This window comes from Musca domestica, unplaced genomic scaffold, assembly GCF_030504385.1.
Source record: "Musca domestica strain aabys unplaced genomic scaffold, Musca_domestica.polishedcontigs.V.1.1 3, whole genome shotgun sequence".
Classification (NCBI taxonomy): domain Eukaryota; kingdom Metazoa; phylum Arthropoda; class Insecta; order Diptera; family Muscidae; genus Musca; species Musca domestica.
In genome coordinates, this window is record NW_026712299.1 from 18,265,702 (window position 1) to 18,280,829 (window position 15,128).

Below are 15,128 nucleotides of genomic sequence, written 5' to 3' on the forward strand. Positions count from 1 at the left end.
AGAAACTTTGTGTTAAAAATTAATTTTTATTAAAAATACAAACATGATTTATTTACATTATTTAACAAGTAAAATCTTATAATCTAGTTACGTTTTTTCTTGGTCATGGTACCAATGGCATTTTGAAACATTTGCGATAAAAGCAAATTATTTAAATGTTGATTTGTAACATTGGGGAGGTTAGGTATTCCAGTATTCAGTGCTAATGGAAAACTAACTGGATTGTTTGGCAGGAAATTGCTCACGTTTAAGGCAGATAATTTAGAAGATTTATTTTTAAATCTTTTATTACTGCCGTTTGCACTCGTTGACGGCTGTTGCTGAAAACCTTCCGACGAGCTATCACTGTCCGTAGATGTACTATCTTCATCTGAATCAGACGAACTATCTGATTCATCATCATTGTTTTCATATTTTTTCGTCACGGATAGTTTACGTTTTTTCTTTGGAATGTTAATATTTAATTCCTTGTATTTTGTTGGATTTTTACGTTTTCCCATTTTATTTTTACTGGTTGTTGGAGTTGGCGAACCCACCAGGGGTTGTGGAACGTTAGTGTCTCTCGTGCTGGTTGTATTAGCTAACCACTGTTGAAATTCTACTTCAGGTTGGAAATGCTGCAATTGTTGCATACAAAATTCTAAATAAAGCTGCATCATTACATTCAGATTAGCTGGGTGTGGGCATGTTCTATAGCCGTGATATGGGGCAGAGCAGTTTTTACATATCATTTGACATTGAAACGATGTATGTCCCTGAAAGATAAATTTTGTAAAAAATAAACATTATTAAGTAATGGGGAAAACATATTTAAAACTACTGAAATAAAAATGTTGACACCATACCTTTTTGTCACATAGCATACATTGTTCTTTTCCAGACTTTGATGATTTCTTTGATTTCTTCTTAGATTTTGAAACATTGCTTGATACATCTGCTGCCGCAGCATCATCGTTGCTTTCATTGATCATAGCTTCCTGTTCATCATCATCATCGTCGTCGTCATCATCTAAAGTTACTTTATTTTCCAACTTCCCAATACAAACTACTTCTTCTTCCGAATGTTTGCTCTTTTTCTTTTTTGATTTTTCCGATTTTTTTCCACTCTTCTTTGGGTCATTTTGAACGGGCTGCGGAATTGGTGGAGGACGTTTAAGAGGTTGTGGATTTGCAGCTGTATCCTCATCTTCTGACGATGAAGAAGACGAGGACGAAGAAGACGGCGCCGTCTTTTTATTATTCTTCACGGCTGGGGAAACGAGTAATGTTGCCGTTGGTTTTAGTCTTATATTCAAAGGACTTGCTGGAGTAGCATTAGATGATACATTAGCTTTTTGTGTGGCAGCAGTATTTTTTGGCGCTACTTCCTCATCCGATGACGTCGAGTCACTTGATGATGAAGACGAACTGCTGGACGACTTTCTTTCTGTCTTAATTTTTTCTTTTTTTATATTTACCAATAGTTTATTGGTCTCTGCGGTATTTGGCTCGCTTTCGATGGGTTTGGTCACAGCATTTGAATTTGTTGAAGAATCATTTTTTGCGGAAATAGGTGTCGATGAATTGTTCCACGAATTTGTGTTGCTATCCATTTGCTGTTGTTGTGCCCTTTGTCCATTTCTTGAACTATCATTAGCCATCGTGGGTTGTTCATAACTTGAAGGATTGTTATTGTTGTTATTATTTGGCAAATCATTGTCCTTATTGTACAAATAGGATGTTCCACCAAAACCACTTTTGCGTGTTTCAAAACTGTTTTGAGTATTATTATAGTTGCTGTCATATCCCCATGATTGTTTTCCCCAATTCTGTTCTTTTTCTCTCGATTCAACGTCAACAAATTTCTGAAAATTATTTCTACCACCGCCACGACCTCTACCTCTTCCACGGCCACCACGTGTTTTTCCACTACCGCGGAAATTTTGATGATTTCCTCGGGATCCTGCCCCACTATCCCAGCCACGATAGGACATCTTCAGTCAACAATCACAAGAACAAAACCACAGAAAAAGAATGTAAACACTTGCCGGCCAGAGAGCGCGCACAACACGTGCATAAAACGGAGACGTTTATTTTAGTAGTAGATGGATTTTTTAGTCAAAGGTGAAGGCAACATTACGAATTGGTCGACGCGTACGGTTTGCTTCACACATTGAGCATAAGCTCTAATTATTTTATGATCGGTTAAAGAAGAAGAACAAGAATGTAATCGTTTTTACGATATTAATTATATATTTGTACCATGACATGTATACAAAGTCGTTATGCCAATTATAGCGACAGCCTGACAAAAGGAAGCAACTAATATAAAAATAAGTTAAAAAAATATTTTTATTTATATATACAAAATAAGAAAAAAATTGAGAAAATATTTCTTATTCTGATAAGCTTACATGATGAGTGATCTACTCTAACAAAAAGACATTTCAAAAATGTCCTTATGAATCCCCATGGATAAAAAAATGGCTCAATAAGAAAGGTTGATCAACTTCAGAGAAACCAGAAAAATGCAACTCTGTGCTGGAGTCTTATAGTGTCAAATAGACTTTTTAATATACAATAGAAGGCTTTGTTTAATTTTATTTATTTCTAACAAAATTCTTATATTGGGAAAACCCGCGAAACAAGAATGGAATTTCGGGGTTATTCCACGAGATGGAATCTAAAATAGTAGGACAATACAGTTTTATCAGAAAATTGTTCAATTTGTTTCCCATTTAAGCCGAAATTTTGCGTTTATTTTGCAACCAAATTTGAAATAATTTCATTTCCTGTATTTTTTATTCAGACTTCAGACTTTTCTTTGAAATTAAATTTAAAAAGGTGAAAGGAAGCTGATAACACTCTTGCTAGTTCTTGAACAGAGCATTTGTGTTTCACTTATAGCTCCCTATAAGACATACATTAAACTGTCATAGTCGATAAGACCAAACTCGGCCTATTCATCCCAGTCACAGCATAAACATGTTTGGTGGAAATAAAAAATTAAATTTAGAAATACAACACGAAAATAGCAAAAATAATGCTAACGTTGATAATTGGGGTCAAAAGAAATTTGATCCGGTTCGCCAAACACAGGCGGTAAAGGAGTCATTTAATCGCTTCAAGGCGCATTTAGGTAGAAGAGATAATCATCAAGGGAACAACAAGCAAGGCATGGGTCCTAATCGTCGCGATGGACATAACAACAACAAGTTCAATCAAGGTGGACAGCGGCATAAGGAAGGAAATAACAAATTCAATAATGGTGGACAGCGGCATAAGAAAGGGAATAACAAATTCAATAATGGTGGACATCGGGATAAGGTACAGAACAACACATTCAAGCCAAATCCCTTTCGTAGTAATACTCCACAAGATATAAGAACCGAAGCAGCAACACCATGGGTTAAATTTAAAGATGACTTAAATAATCTACGACGTGAGGAGGAGCATGCTTCCAGGCAGTCAAACTTCGATACAGAAGAAGGTAAAAAATTCCTCAAAGAACGTGAGAAAAATTATAGAAAAATGTTAATGGAAGAAAAGAAAAAAGAACCCACCCAATGGGAAGATTTCGACGAAGAAAAGACACATGGTTCGGAAGTTGGAAAAGTTGCACAATTAAAGAATAAGAACAAGAAAGCCAAAAACAAGGTTACTGATCAACAGCCAGTTTGTCCACCTCAAAAGGACAATCAACAGATTGAAGATGGAAATGTCAAACAAAAAAAGAATAAGAAAAATAAAAACAAGGGAAAAGACGGCCAGACAATGTGTCCGACAGAGAAAATGACGGACTCTTCTCAGGATTTGGGACTAAATGTGGAAAATAAAGATGTAGCGGCGACAAAAATCGTTGAAAATGTTCCTCAAAAAGGGAAAAGGAAGAGGAAAAACAATGAAACTGCGTTAGAGTGCCCGCCCGAAAAAGAGATAAAAGTAATGAACGCCCAGGATATGACCTTTGAGGAAAAAGATAGAATTCGAAGATTGTTGACAAAGGCCAATATGGCTCGTAAAGGCAATGTAATTGATACAATTTTGCATTATAAATGGATAAAGAGGAATATGACAAAAAGCTCAAAATAATTTTAGGGTTAACAATTTCTTGTGTTCGCTTTTAAATAGTGTATGTTGTCTTTATTTAAGAAATTCATTTTAATAAAATGTTTTTATACATGAAAAATGTTTTTTTTTACTGGGTTGGTAAAAATCTAAGGAGGAAAAGAAAATTTTAATAGAAATAAATTATACTTCATATGATAAATAAAAAAATTAAAACGGTACACAGAAATAACTCAAATGAGCCCATCAAAAAGTCGAACATTTTTATATATATCTTAGGCCTTCCCATGGAGGATAGAGCAAATGTAAAGGAACTTATAGATGTTATCTTAATCGTGCTTTATTTAAAGAGTATGGAAGTCCGAAAAAACCAAAAAAACACTTCTCATGAAACTCCATAAAGCCGTAATTTAAACATTTCACTAAAATAAAATCAGGCACTTTTCTATTAGGCAACTAAAGGGTATTCTCACCAACGTAACCATACCATTTCAAGATGACCCAACATATTAAAAAATATCTACAAATTTATCACTTCGGTGGTAAATATTAAAGGTGGGTCCGAATACTACAACGTTTTCCCAAGCCTAAAACATTTTCAAAAATGTTAAATATTTTTATATTTCTTCCAAAAACGACCAAATTTAATTTTTTTCAAAAAAAAAAAAAAATAATAATAAAAAAAAATAAAAAACAGAAACATTTCCATATTGTCACTGACTAGCTGTGCATCCATCTACACACATTCCCTACATATGTTGAAATAGATTTGTCAATTGTAATGGACGCAGATAATTGGATTACTGACATGCCAAAAGAAAGGCCCAAATGTTAAAGAAGCAACAAGAAGCTTTGCTAGTTAACATTATAACGTTGGTCTGTACAAGGCAACACGCTTGTAGTGAATTAAATATCAAATTTTTAGAAAAATGGATAAAAGTTACTTATATGAAATTGGCGATATTTCAGAAGACCACGCAGCCCAGCAACATCCTATGAGAAAGACATTTTCCGAGGAAGAAGATGAGGAAATATGGGAAGTACCAGAAGAAAGTTTTGAAAATGCCTACCAACAGGTGGTAAATGACGACGATGATGACGAAGTAGAAGAAATTGCTCATAACCAACAATGGACAACAGGAAAATCCAATGAAATTAATAAAAACGAATCCAGTAAAGCGGAATTGCTCCATTTAAGCTTGAATAGTGAACAAATTGCTTTAAAAGTGCCTCAGCAACAATCATTTAATTCACAGATTACGACATTCGAAAAATCAATCAATAAATCGATGAATGCGGATACGGATGTAACAAGGCCAATGACCGTTAATACAAATATCACAAATGTCACTGCTATGGGCAATACCAACACAACAACATCGTCTGGAGGTGGTAATGTAAAATGGAAAAATATTAAAATTAACGAATCAAATCATAAAAGCGAACAGCAAAAGAAATCTCTATCGTTGGGTATTATCAGGCCAATGAATAATATTGAAACTATTTCCAAATCGAGTCCGTCCAATGGTGGCAAGTCATTAACAATTTCTAATAAATCGCATGAGGCAACACGTAAATACTCCCTGGGTTCGGCACCCTATTGTCCATCGCCAGAATTTGTCCTTGAGAACATTTTGAAGCCATCCACTTCTATATTTCACCAACAAAGCAACAATGATGGTAGGAAATTTATTGAAGAATCTGACAGAGTGACACCTAAGGATAACAATCCATTTAAAATGAATTCACCTTCTCCAAAATTAGTGGAATATAAGCGAGTTCAATCCGATATAACATCTGTTGCCCACAAATGTCAAATCCATGAACAACCCTATCACCACCATCAGCATCACCAACATCAGTGGCATTCCAAGCCATCTATTGTAGTAACTCGAACGTCTTCTTCCTCATTGTCTGGATATCATAATCCTCCAAAGTATAGTGCATCCACAGAAACTTTTGAAACGGCATCGATTATATCAAGGTAAGTACCTGTTTGAACTAAAGTTCTGTTAAGGATCAAGAACATATTTAAAAACCCATTTCATTTGTTGGAAATAATAATAACAACCAATAAAAAGAACCAAAGTCCGGCCCGGCCGAATTTTTAATACCTTCCAACATTTGGAAGGAACTTAAAAAATTTAAAAAATTTCGTCTAAAAATATGTTGCAATTTTAAAAATTACAAGCGAAAATGTGGACCTGTATATGCAATTTTCCGCCACAGTATGTAGTAGCTTTACACACTGCAATTCCGGTGAAAACTGTGACACAAATGATCAAAATAAAGAATATCTGGAGGTACAGTTAAATGAGACCTATACCAAAACTTGTACCTACATGTACAGTTATCTTCAAGGATGATTCCTACATACTGGGAAGACATACTACCAATTAACAATAAATTCTGATTAAAATTGTGACTAAAATAACCAACATATTTCATTTCGTTCGGAAGCAAGAGTGATTTCCACAAACAGATAGACAGAGAAGCCGGACATAGCCAAATCGACATCGACGACTAATCAAGATTATATTTACTTATTTCTAATTCTTATTTCGGCGAGTTACAAATGGAATGAAAAACCATCTATATGATTTAGGATATAATAATTAATTTTTTTTTGGAAATTGTTGGTTAAGAGAAATTGGATCCGTCTTTTCAAGCCATTCAAAAAACTATTATTAGTTTTCTTGAGTCTGGAATATAAGTCATATTCGAGACATATATGAGTGCTAAAGACATATTTGAGGTCTTCATATATCTTTATGCAGTTCACAATGGTATAATTTCGTTCGACCATAGTGTCCTACTTGTCTGAAAAACATCTATAGTCCTTTTGAATTTATTACCTTATTACACCCTCAGTCTCTTTGAAATAAATCCGTTTCAGGACATTTGGAGTCGATCTAGCGATGTCCGCCCGTCCGTTTGTCTGTCTGGCTGGTGCGCACGATAACTCTCGAAGGGAATATCCGATTTGATCCGAACCTGGTACATCGTAATATTATTGTCAAACTTAGATCGAGTTCAGAGATGAACAATATCGGTCCACTCCTTCTGCTACCTCCCCCACAAAATGTCAAAATTTCCAAAGAAAACAATTTTCTGCACAGAAAGAGAAAGGATTATCCGATTTAGATCCAACTTTGCAAATCTTAATATTTGCATCAGTGCTAAGTCCGACGTGAAAATGGATAATATCGATCCTCTTCATCAAGTACCTCTCCCACCAAAGGTCAACATTTTGAATAGCTATAATTCCTATAAAATGTGATGTAAGGTTCCGGTTTTTATTAATCCAAGGTCTGGTGTGAAGATATATCAAATATATCAGTCCACTCCTTCTGGTACCTCCCACACAAAGGGTAAAATATTCATAAAGCTCATAAAACACGAAATTAACATCAGATTCCATTCAGACTTGGTACATCTCAATATTTCCATCTACAGAAAGTCTGTTATAAAGATGGTAGGGATCGGACCATTCCTTCTGGAACCTCCCCCACAAGGGTTCAATATTTTGAATAACCAAAACGATCATAAAATCCGAAATAAGCATCCGGTTCTCTTCAAAATGCACACATCACAATATTTTTATTGGCATAAGGTCTGGTGTGAAGATGGGATATATCGGTTCACTCCTTTTGGTATCTCCCCCACAAAGTGTCAAACTTTTGAGTATCCATGAAGCTCAAAAAATGCGAAAATAACATCAGATTCCATTCAGATTTGGTACATCTCAATATTTCCATCCACATAGGATCTATTATAAGCACCAGAGATAGCACCATTTCTTCTGGCACCTCCCCCACATAGGGTTCAAGATTTTAAAGAACAAAACGATGAAAGAAAGCGAAACAAGCTTCAAATTTCACACATCCAAAAATATCCAAGATCTGTTGTGAAGACAATATACATCTGGTACCTAACTCACAAAGGGTCACAATTTCCAATACCTTTCTGTCATAACTTGCGAAACAAGTCAGCGATTCTTTACAACTTGCTATATCTAAATATTTCTCTTATCGAGAAATCTAATATGAATATGTAATTTATCATGATTTCGCATAAAATTAGATAAAAATGTTCGATTTTCTTGTAATTGTGCCTATACCAATATTTTTATCTGTATTAAATGAAGTATGAAAATGCACATATAACATTTTATCACATATCTCATATAAATTGAAGGAAGCAACCAGTATAGTCCAAACCTGGCACGTGGTATTATTTATATCATATTTATTTAGGTCCGATACGAAATAGACAATATTGGTCAACATTTTGCATAATCATAGGGGAAGTCAAAATATATTTAAATAATCGAACACTGGCTTTAAATTGATTTTATCTTATTTTTACCGACTCGAATAGTAGTATTCAAATAAACCTAGAACTTCGATATTCATGAATCGATGGGAATACGGCAGAAGCTACCTAGGCATCCCCAACCAAATCGGTACTGGATTTTTCAGGAACTTTACTGTAATTTTGTGATCTTTGAACCTTTTTCAATACCGATTGACTTTTAGCTGTCGATCGGTTTTGGGCTATGGAGACTAAAAGATTCCCGTAGAATTGTGAAATACCAAAACCTATGATTACCTTGACTGAGTTAGTTCTTTAAGCCCTGCGGACCAGTGCCTATTTCTGGTAGGAGACCAATATATAGAAAGTATTATAAGATTGAACTAGGATTTTATTGATGATATTGACGATTAATGATTAATTTAATTAATTTTCTAATCTAAGTATGATAGAAACGTTACATGTACAAAGTGTACACAGAGTCACATACTTGCTTGTTGATGGACAAACAAGACAGGCGATCAAACATGGGTAAATCGATTTCTAAACATGAATTTGACAAAGCACATATATGTCATTTTTCATATGGCACATTTTTTACCATGCCAACTGATACACATCCACAATGATGTGACCATAAATTCTTACATTTCCATGCTTCCCGAAGATTATATATTGTTGGCTTTTATTTATTATTGTATTGTAAAAATAAATCATCGAGAAATTAGATTCTTTTATAGCAAATAGCTTTTTACCACTTCCCATACCATACCATACCTTATAACAATCAAAATAAGTTAATATCAAGCTAAGCTGTTCGATTCTTTTGATTCTTTTATTGAATACAAATACAGTTCATGATTTGTATGAAATTATGAAATGATTCATTTTATTAATTTTTGGTTTCGAAACCAAAAAGCAAGCAAATTTTTTTATTTATTTAAAATTTCTTTCTTCATGATCCAATTAAATAACTAAATCATCCGTAAATAAATTAAATGTATAAAGGCGCATTTTTCTCATAGTTTTATAGAATATAGAAAGACGTACGTAGGAGATAGAAATAAAACATAAACAAAAACGAATTAAACTAGTGTATGAACAATTATGAAAACTAAATACCTAAACCTATGCTAATATTACAAAACATTCACCCTATATAGCGAAAATGAAAATTTACAATAAAATTTTTAGAAAAAAAAAAAAAACCACAGTCGATTGCTACGGTTCCCGCACAGCGGTACTTGACTAGATGTTGACTTCTCCGTGTTTCGAGTTTCTTATTTAACTTTATTAGGACCTTTATGCAGCAAGAGTTATGACAATAATAACCTGGAAAAAGGGAATAATTAAATATTGTTTTTCAACTTTGTTTAGCAAAAAAACTTACCTTTTGCTTTCGGCAAGGCCACTGCACTACTGAATTAGTGTTTTGTACTGAATTAGTAGTGCTCTCTCTCTCTCTCTCGCTCCGTTATGGGTTAAAGGCAGTTTTTAGATGTGAGGTCTGCACCATTTGATCAATTTTGTTTGGTTGTAGGACTTCAGGACACCATCATCATTCATTTTGTATGGAAGTTGGGTAGCATATTCAACCATGGTGAAATGAGCAATAACATTTATGGGAATTTATTCTATGCCTTTGTTTCATCCTTTCTCTTGATACGGGTAATTTAAGAGCGTTGTGGGATTTTCCTTAATTTTTTGAACAGTACCAACCATTGCCAGTTGAAGATTGGGATTTCAATATCCCAAAAAATTATGAAGATATTTGTTGATAAGCTATGCAAAGAAAAGAAGATTATTAGTAAGACATTGTTGTAAATAGTTTGTTTAGGATTTAAAAGCGTTTATATCTTCCAACTCAGAGTTTTGATTTATTTTAAATTTTTGTTTTGTTCGTGCCAAACACAGTTTTATGTTTGGAACCCTAAGGACTTTTCCCAGTGTAATGCAAACTCAGTGGTAAACATAGCAAGCCATCTACCGGTCATGCTATGTATTCCACGTTTTGTGTAGAAGACAGTATAGAAGGCTACGTCAGTCAGACCAGTGAAGACGGAGAACAATCAATGAAAACAGATTTTCTCTACTCACCAGAGCTTAATGAATATACTCGTTGAAAACATCAGGTGTTTACCTTTGAAAATGTTTGTGATATAAAAACGCCATCAGCCATATGGCTAAAGAGGGTATATATCATTTTCTACGGCCAAAACGTGCCATATCGAAATAACGGTTTTAGACCCTAGGACATATCTAGGAGTCGATCTAGGTATGTCCGTCCGTCTGTCTGGTTCGCACGATAACATTCTCAGGGAGTATCTGATTTGATCCAAACTTGGTACATCGTAATATTATTGTCAAACTTAGATCGAGCTGCTACCTACCACACAAAATGTCAAGATTTTCAAATAAAAATTATTTACTGCCCAGACAGAGAAAGGTTAGTTCGATTTTGTTCAGACGTGGCATATCTCAATATTTCCATAAACATAAGATCTGTTACAAAGATGGTACAGATCGAACCAGGGCCACACAAAGGGCCACAATTTCCAATTCTTACATCTGTCATTACTTGCAAAACAAGTGGGCGATACTTTACAACTTGCTATGTCTAAATATTTCTCTTGATCAGAAATTTATCGCAATTTATGATTTCGCATAAAAGTGGATATAAATGTTCGATTTTCTTTAAATTTTGCACATACCAATATTTATATCTGTATCTCATATAAGGTATAGGAAGTAGTCGATATAGTCCAAATCTGGCACCTTGTAATATTTTTATCAGTTTTAGGTCAGATACGAATTTTTCAATATTGTCCAACTGCTTCGGAACCTCCCCCATAAAGAGTCAACAGTTTGAATAATCATAACTCAAGGCTAGGGGTATACATCTGTCTACAAAACCGACGCATACTATTTTACTTGTTATACCCTCCACCATAGTATAGAGTGAATATAAAGTTTGTCATTCCGTTTGTTACACCTCGAAATATACATTTTAGACCCCACAAAGTACATATATTCTTGATCAGCATAAAATTCTATGTCGATTTAGGGTTGTCCGTCCGTCTGTGGAAATCACTTTAGCTTCCGAACGGAATAATGTAGGTTGATAAAATTTTACTCAAATATGTATTATGTCCGCAGGACTTTTGGTATTGGAAATGGGTGATGTAGGTCCACGTTTTGGAATAGCCCCCATATAATGGTACCTCCCCGATTGGTATTTTGATGATTTTAGCGACATGATTCACCGAAATTGTTTTAAATTTGGCATTTGAAGTTTGTAACGGTTGCTACAGCCTATGACACAAAATTGTCTGTGCAAGTCCACGTATAACGATACCTCCCGATATTCGGTATTTTGATGATTTTAGCGACATTATTCACAAATTTGGTATTTAAAGTTCGTAATGAGTACTACAGCCTATGACAGAAAATTGTCTGTGCAGGTCCACATGTTTGTGTAGCCCCCATATAACGGAACCCCCGATACTGAAATACTGAATTCTGATGATTTTAACGACATTATTCACCGAATTTTTTTTATTCAAATTTCGCATTCAAGACAAAAGTTGCCTATGCAGGTCCACGTCGTCGTATAGAACCTAATATAACGGCTACATTCGGAATTTTTAAGATTTTAACAGAATTTTTAACAGATTTTTTTTTTTTTTTTTGAAAATTGCCAAAATCGTTTTAAATGGTGGAGGTTATTCAAAGATCGGCCCGGCCGAACTTACACCTTTTTTACTTGTTCTTTTTTTATTATACTTACCCAATTGCAGTTTTGGTAAATGGCCTTATTCCTGGCAAGGATGAAAGGATTTCAAACTTATTCAAAATCCATTTACTTAAGGGAGTATAGATTTCACAAAGCTTTGCATTCTGTGATTTAACGTCATCAATTTGTTTAGGAGAGAGGTTGTAATTGGCATTTTGTTTTTTTTTTATATATACATTTGTCATTTTTGTCATCCATTGCAAAATATTTTAGACCATGTTCTTTTCTCTGATTCGCAAAGGAGTTTGTATAGTAAGTATGTATTTGCTACAGGGCGTCCATGGTGATATCTATTTAATAATATTTCGGTGTCAAGCTCCAAATCTGCTAACTGCACACAACGGACCACCGATCCACCAGCTTCCAAAAAATAAGAACTATGTGGTTCGGAATAAAATGCAATCTTGAAAGCTGATTATAGTTATCAGTCTCGAAGATGAAACAAATGTTGAAAGCCATTTGGATATTTCAATCAACATTTGAATTGAATTTGTTTTCTTTTTTGTTTTGCTAAGGAGGTTTTGAGTTGGGCGCGGGGTGAAACTTTTCATTTGTATTGCACAGAATTTGAGTGGTGTGGCGATGTTTCTTTATGAAAAAAATCCAGGAGGAGATTGGAACAAATAAACACATTGGTCCAAATGTAACATATCATCATATCTTCAATATCAATCAATCAATCAATTGTTTAACAAATAATAACATTGTTTTGTAAAGTTAATCTGGAGATTTTGTTGTTGCTGTCTTCTTCTTCTTCTCATTCTTTTCGTAATTTTGCATTGGATTTGGTAGAATTTTGGTATTGTTTTGTGTTTCTTTTTTTTTTTGGTAATTATTTTCTCTATAATTGCAGTTTTTTATTTGTTTTGTTTGTCATAGCCGCATTATTGTTGCATTGCATAACCAGAAATATCCTTTATTTCAACATAAAATTCATATTCAAATATTCTTCTATTTAAACTTGTTAGTTTATCTTTGTGGTTGTGGTTGTTGTTGTCTTTTTTCCTTAATTATCAGCATCGCGTTTAGTTCGGATATATGGCACACATGTACAAAGACAGTGGTTTTCGGCTCACCTTGTCTTTGATATGTAGGGGCTCTGTGGTGGCTATGGGCGCTGTATCGACATCGTTTTGACGCGGCAGGTGCTCGGTGCCGCTTATATTGGATGCGGCCACAGTCATTTGGGTTATATTGCCTGGTATGTAATCGTTTTTAATTTGAGCCGGATTAGTTTGATTAGCTTGGCTACAGGTAATGGTGGTAGGAACCGTTGTCCCACTAACTGCATCGACCTTCTCCCAGTCGTACGGATCGGACTCTTTGACGCCCCGCCGTTTCATACAACGTTCAAAGATGTTAGTTAACATGGCATAGTCGGGCCGATCCGCGTACGTTAACGATTGTATGTGTTCGAGGAATTGTTTGAAATCAGAAGGCAAATGTTTTAGTAACATACGGTGGTCATATTTCTCTTTGGTCAGGCCCACCTGTTCCTTGTCCTTGATCTTGCGCCATGGCAGTTGGCCGTTGACAAATTCGACCAGCATATAGAAGAGTGACCACAGGTCGTCATGACGTCCCATTTCCCGATTGCGATGGGCATTTATTGAGGCATAGCGCACAGTGCCACGAAAACCGGCAGCTGCGCGTGGGCAACGCACCTCCCCCGTTCCCGTTGTGTATTGGCGCGCCAGACCAAAATCCAACATATACACTTTTCGACAGTTCAACGGCAGCCGGCCCATTGAAAAGTTGCTAGGTTTAATATCACGATGTAGAAATCCTACAGAATGTATAGATTCGATTGCTCTAAGTATCTGCAGTCCGAGTCGCAGTGTTGTGCTGACAGAGAAAGCACCCTTTGGCTGGGAACGTCGCAGTTCGGCCAAATTTTTACCCTGCAATTGCATAACAACATAATTGAAGCGATCGTTGCGACCGCAACCGATGAAACGGCAAACGTGTTCCTTGCCTTGGAGCTTTTTCAGAACGGCCACTTCCATTTTGAGTACTTGTTTGGGCTGGCGTGCTGATTCAACTTTTAAAGCAACTTGTTCGCGTGTTATTAGATCTTGACCTTCGTAGATTTCGCCAAAACCACCACCGCCAATTTTTCGTATTACCTTCCATCGTTCCTTGACGACATGTCCGGCTTGCAAGAGATCTTCTGAAGTCATTTGAAATTTGTATTTGTGTGTGTGTGTGTAAACCCTCTACTATTTCCTAGTCCGCTCGCTCGTTCACTCTTCTTTTTTCTTTCTCTCTCTCACTCACGCTTTGCACACAGGAGCTCAGTTAGAAATCATCAGATCATTTTTATCAGTAAGCCATGGAGATGTTTCTTTTTGATTGTAGCAGTATCTAGGCTTTCGATGATTGTTGTTCGGGATGTAAGGTTTAAATATTTTTTGGTATATTTGAAGCTAATGTCTTTTGTTTATGTTGCTTTGGAAATCAATTGGAGATCGTCGATGTAAGACTGTGAGGATGAGAAAAAAAGATAAAGATAATTACTATATATTTTACAAGTAAGAAATATAGATAAAATAGCTAAATAGGGAAGAATTGTAATAAAAAAAGGTTAAGCTTTGTTGGTTCATTTGTTAATTTTTTGTGGTGTTTAGTCGTAGTATTGGTGTTATTTGTTCTATAGCATGCCATTCATGGGTAGGTTGTTAAATTGAACTCTTTTATAAACAATTATAAATGTTATCGTAGTAGTGGCCCCAGCTGAACACTTGTTGTCTCAACGTAGACCCAGCAGCCATAGAAGCTACTTTACAGGGTGAGATAAAAAAACAGCGTAATGATGAGCAGATCCGATGATTACTTTGAAGACGACAACAAATGTTCCTTGCTCTGCTCGTCTCGCCTAGAGTCTCAAGAACTCTGTTTTGAGAAGGTAACCGAGTTCTTCAAAATAAGACAAAGTTGTAAACTGTTGGTATATTAACGCCACATGCAATTCCTA

The 15,128-nt window shown here is 35.3% G+C and overlaps 4 protein-coding genes across 8 annotated transcripts in view; 2 read left to right on the forward strand and 2 right to left on the reverse strand.

Annotated features, from left to right (window-relative positions):
• Positions 1-15: 15 nt before the first annotated feature.
• On the reverse strand, positions 16-2,091 carry LOC101891658 (protein mushroom body miniature). Its single transcript, XM_005186577.4, has 2 exons — positions 846-2,091; positions 16-755 (listed from the first exon to the last, which is right to left on the reverse strand). Exons 1-2 carry the CDS (start codon positions 1,971-1,973, stop codon positions 84-86), a joined length of 1,800 nt encoding a protein of 599 aa, XP_005186634.2. The 5' UTR covers positions 1,974-2,091; the 3' UTR covers positions 16-83.
• Positions 2,092-2,896: 805 nt separating this feature from the next.
• On the forward strand, positions 2,897-4,168 carry LOC101890606 (uncharacterized protein DDB_G0287625). Its single transcript, XM_005186571.4, has one exon. The coding sequence runs from the start codon at positions 2,965-2,967 to the stop codon at positions 4,069-4,071; it is 1,107 nt and encodes a 368-aa protein (XP_005186628.2). The 5' UTR covers positions 2,897-2,964; the 3' UTR covers positions 4,072-4,168.
• Positions 4,169-4,716: 548 nt separating this feature from the next.
• The window catches only part of LOC105262023 (uncharacterized), a 33,630-nt gene continuing 23,218 nt past the window's right edge, over positions 4,717-15,128 (forward strand). The window contains exon 1 of one of the 2 annotated variants that reach the window (XM_059124733.1): positions 4,717-6,031. In XM_059124733.1, coding sequence (XP_058980716.1) covers positions 4,977-6,031 — 1,055 coding nt within the window. In that variant the 5' untranslated portion in view covers positions 4,717-4,976. The remainder of the gene's footprint in view (positions 6,032-15,128) is intronic. The other variant, XM_059124734.1, reaches the window with a different exon arrangement.
• LOC101890779 (tau-tubulin kinase homolog Asator) overlaps positions 9,559-15,128 on the reverse strand; it is an 80,874-nt gene continuing 75,304 nt past the window's right edge. For all 4 annotated transcript variants that reach the window (XM_059124737.1, XM_059124735.1, XM_059124738.1 and 1 more), the window contains 3 exons: positions 12,149-14,636; positions 9,752-10,143; positions 9,559-9,693 (listed from right to left, as the gene is read on the reverse strand). In XM_059124737.1, coding sequence (XP_058980720.1) covers positions 13,180-14,334 — 1,155 coding nt within the window. In that variant the 5' untranslated portion in view covers positions 14,335-14,636 and the 3' untranslated portion in view covers positions 9,559-9,693; positions 9,752-10,143; positions 12,149-13,179. The remainder of the gene's footprint in view (positions 9,694-9,751; positions 10,144-12,148; positions 14,637-15,128) is intronic.

Excerpts from the sequence above, each read along its gene's own strand:
- LOC101891658 (XM_005186577.4), bottom strand. The coding sequence starts at position 1,973 with ATGTCCTATCGTGGCTGGGATAGTGGGGCAGGATCCCGAGGAAATCAT. Across the intron at positions 756-845 it reads GTATGCTATGTGACAAAAAG|GGACATACATCGTTTCAATG; the intron begins GTATGGTGTCAA and ends TTTATCTTTCAG.
- LOC101890606 (XM_005186571.4), top strand. The coding sequence starts at position 2,965 with ATGTTTGGTGGAAATAAAAAATTAAATTTAGAAATACAACACGAAAAT.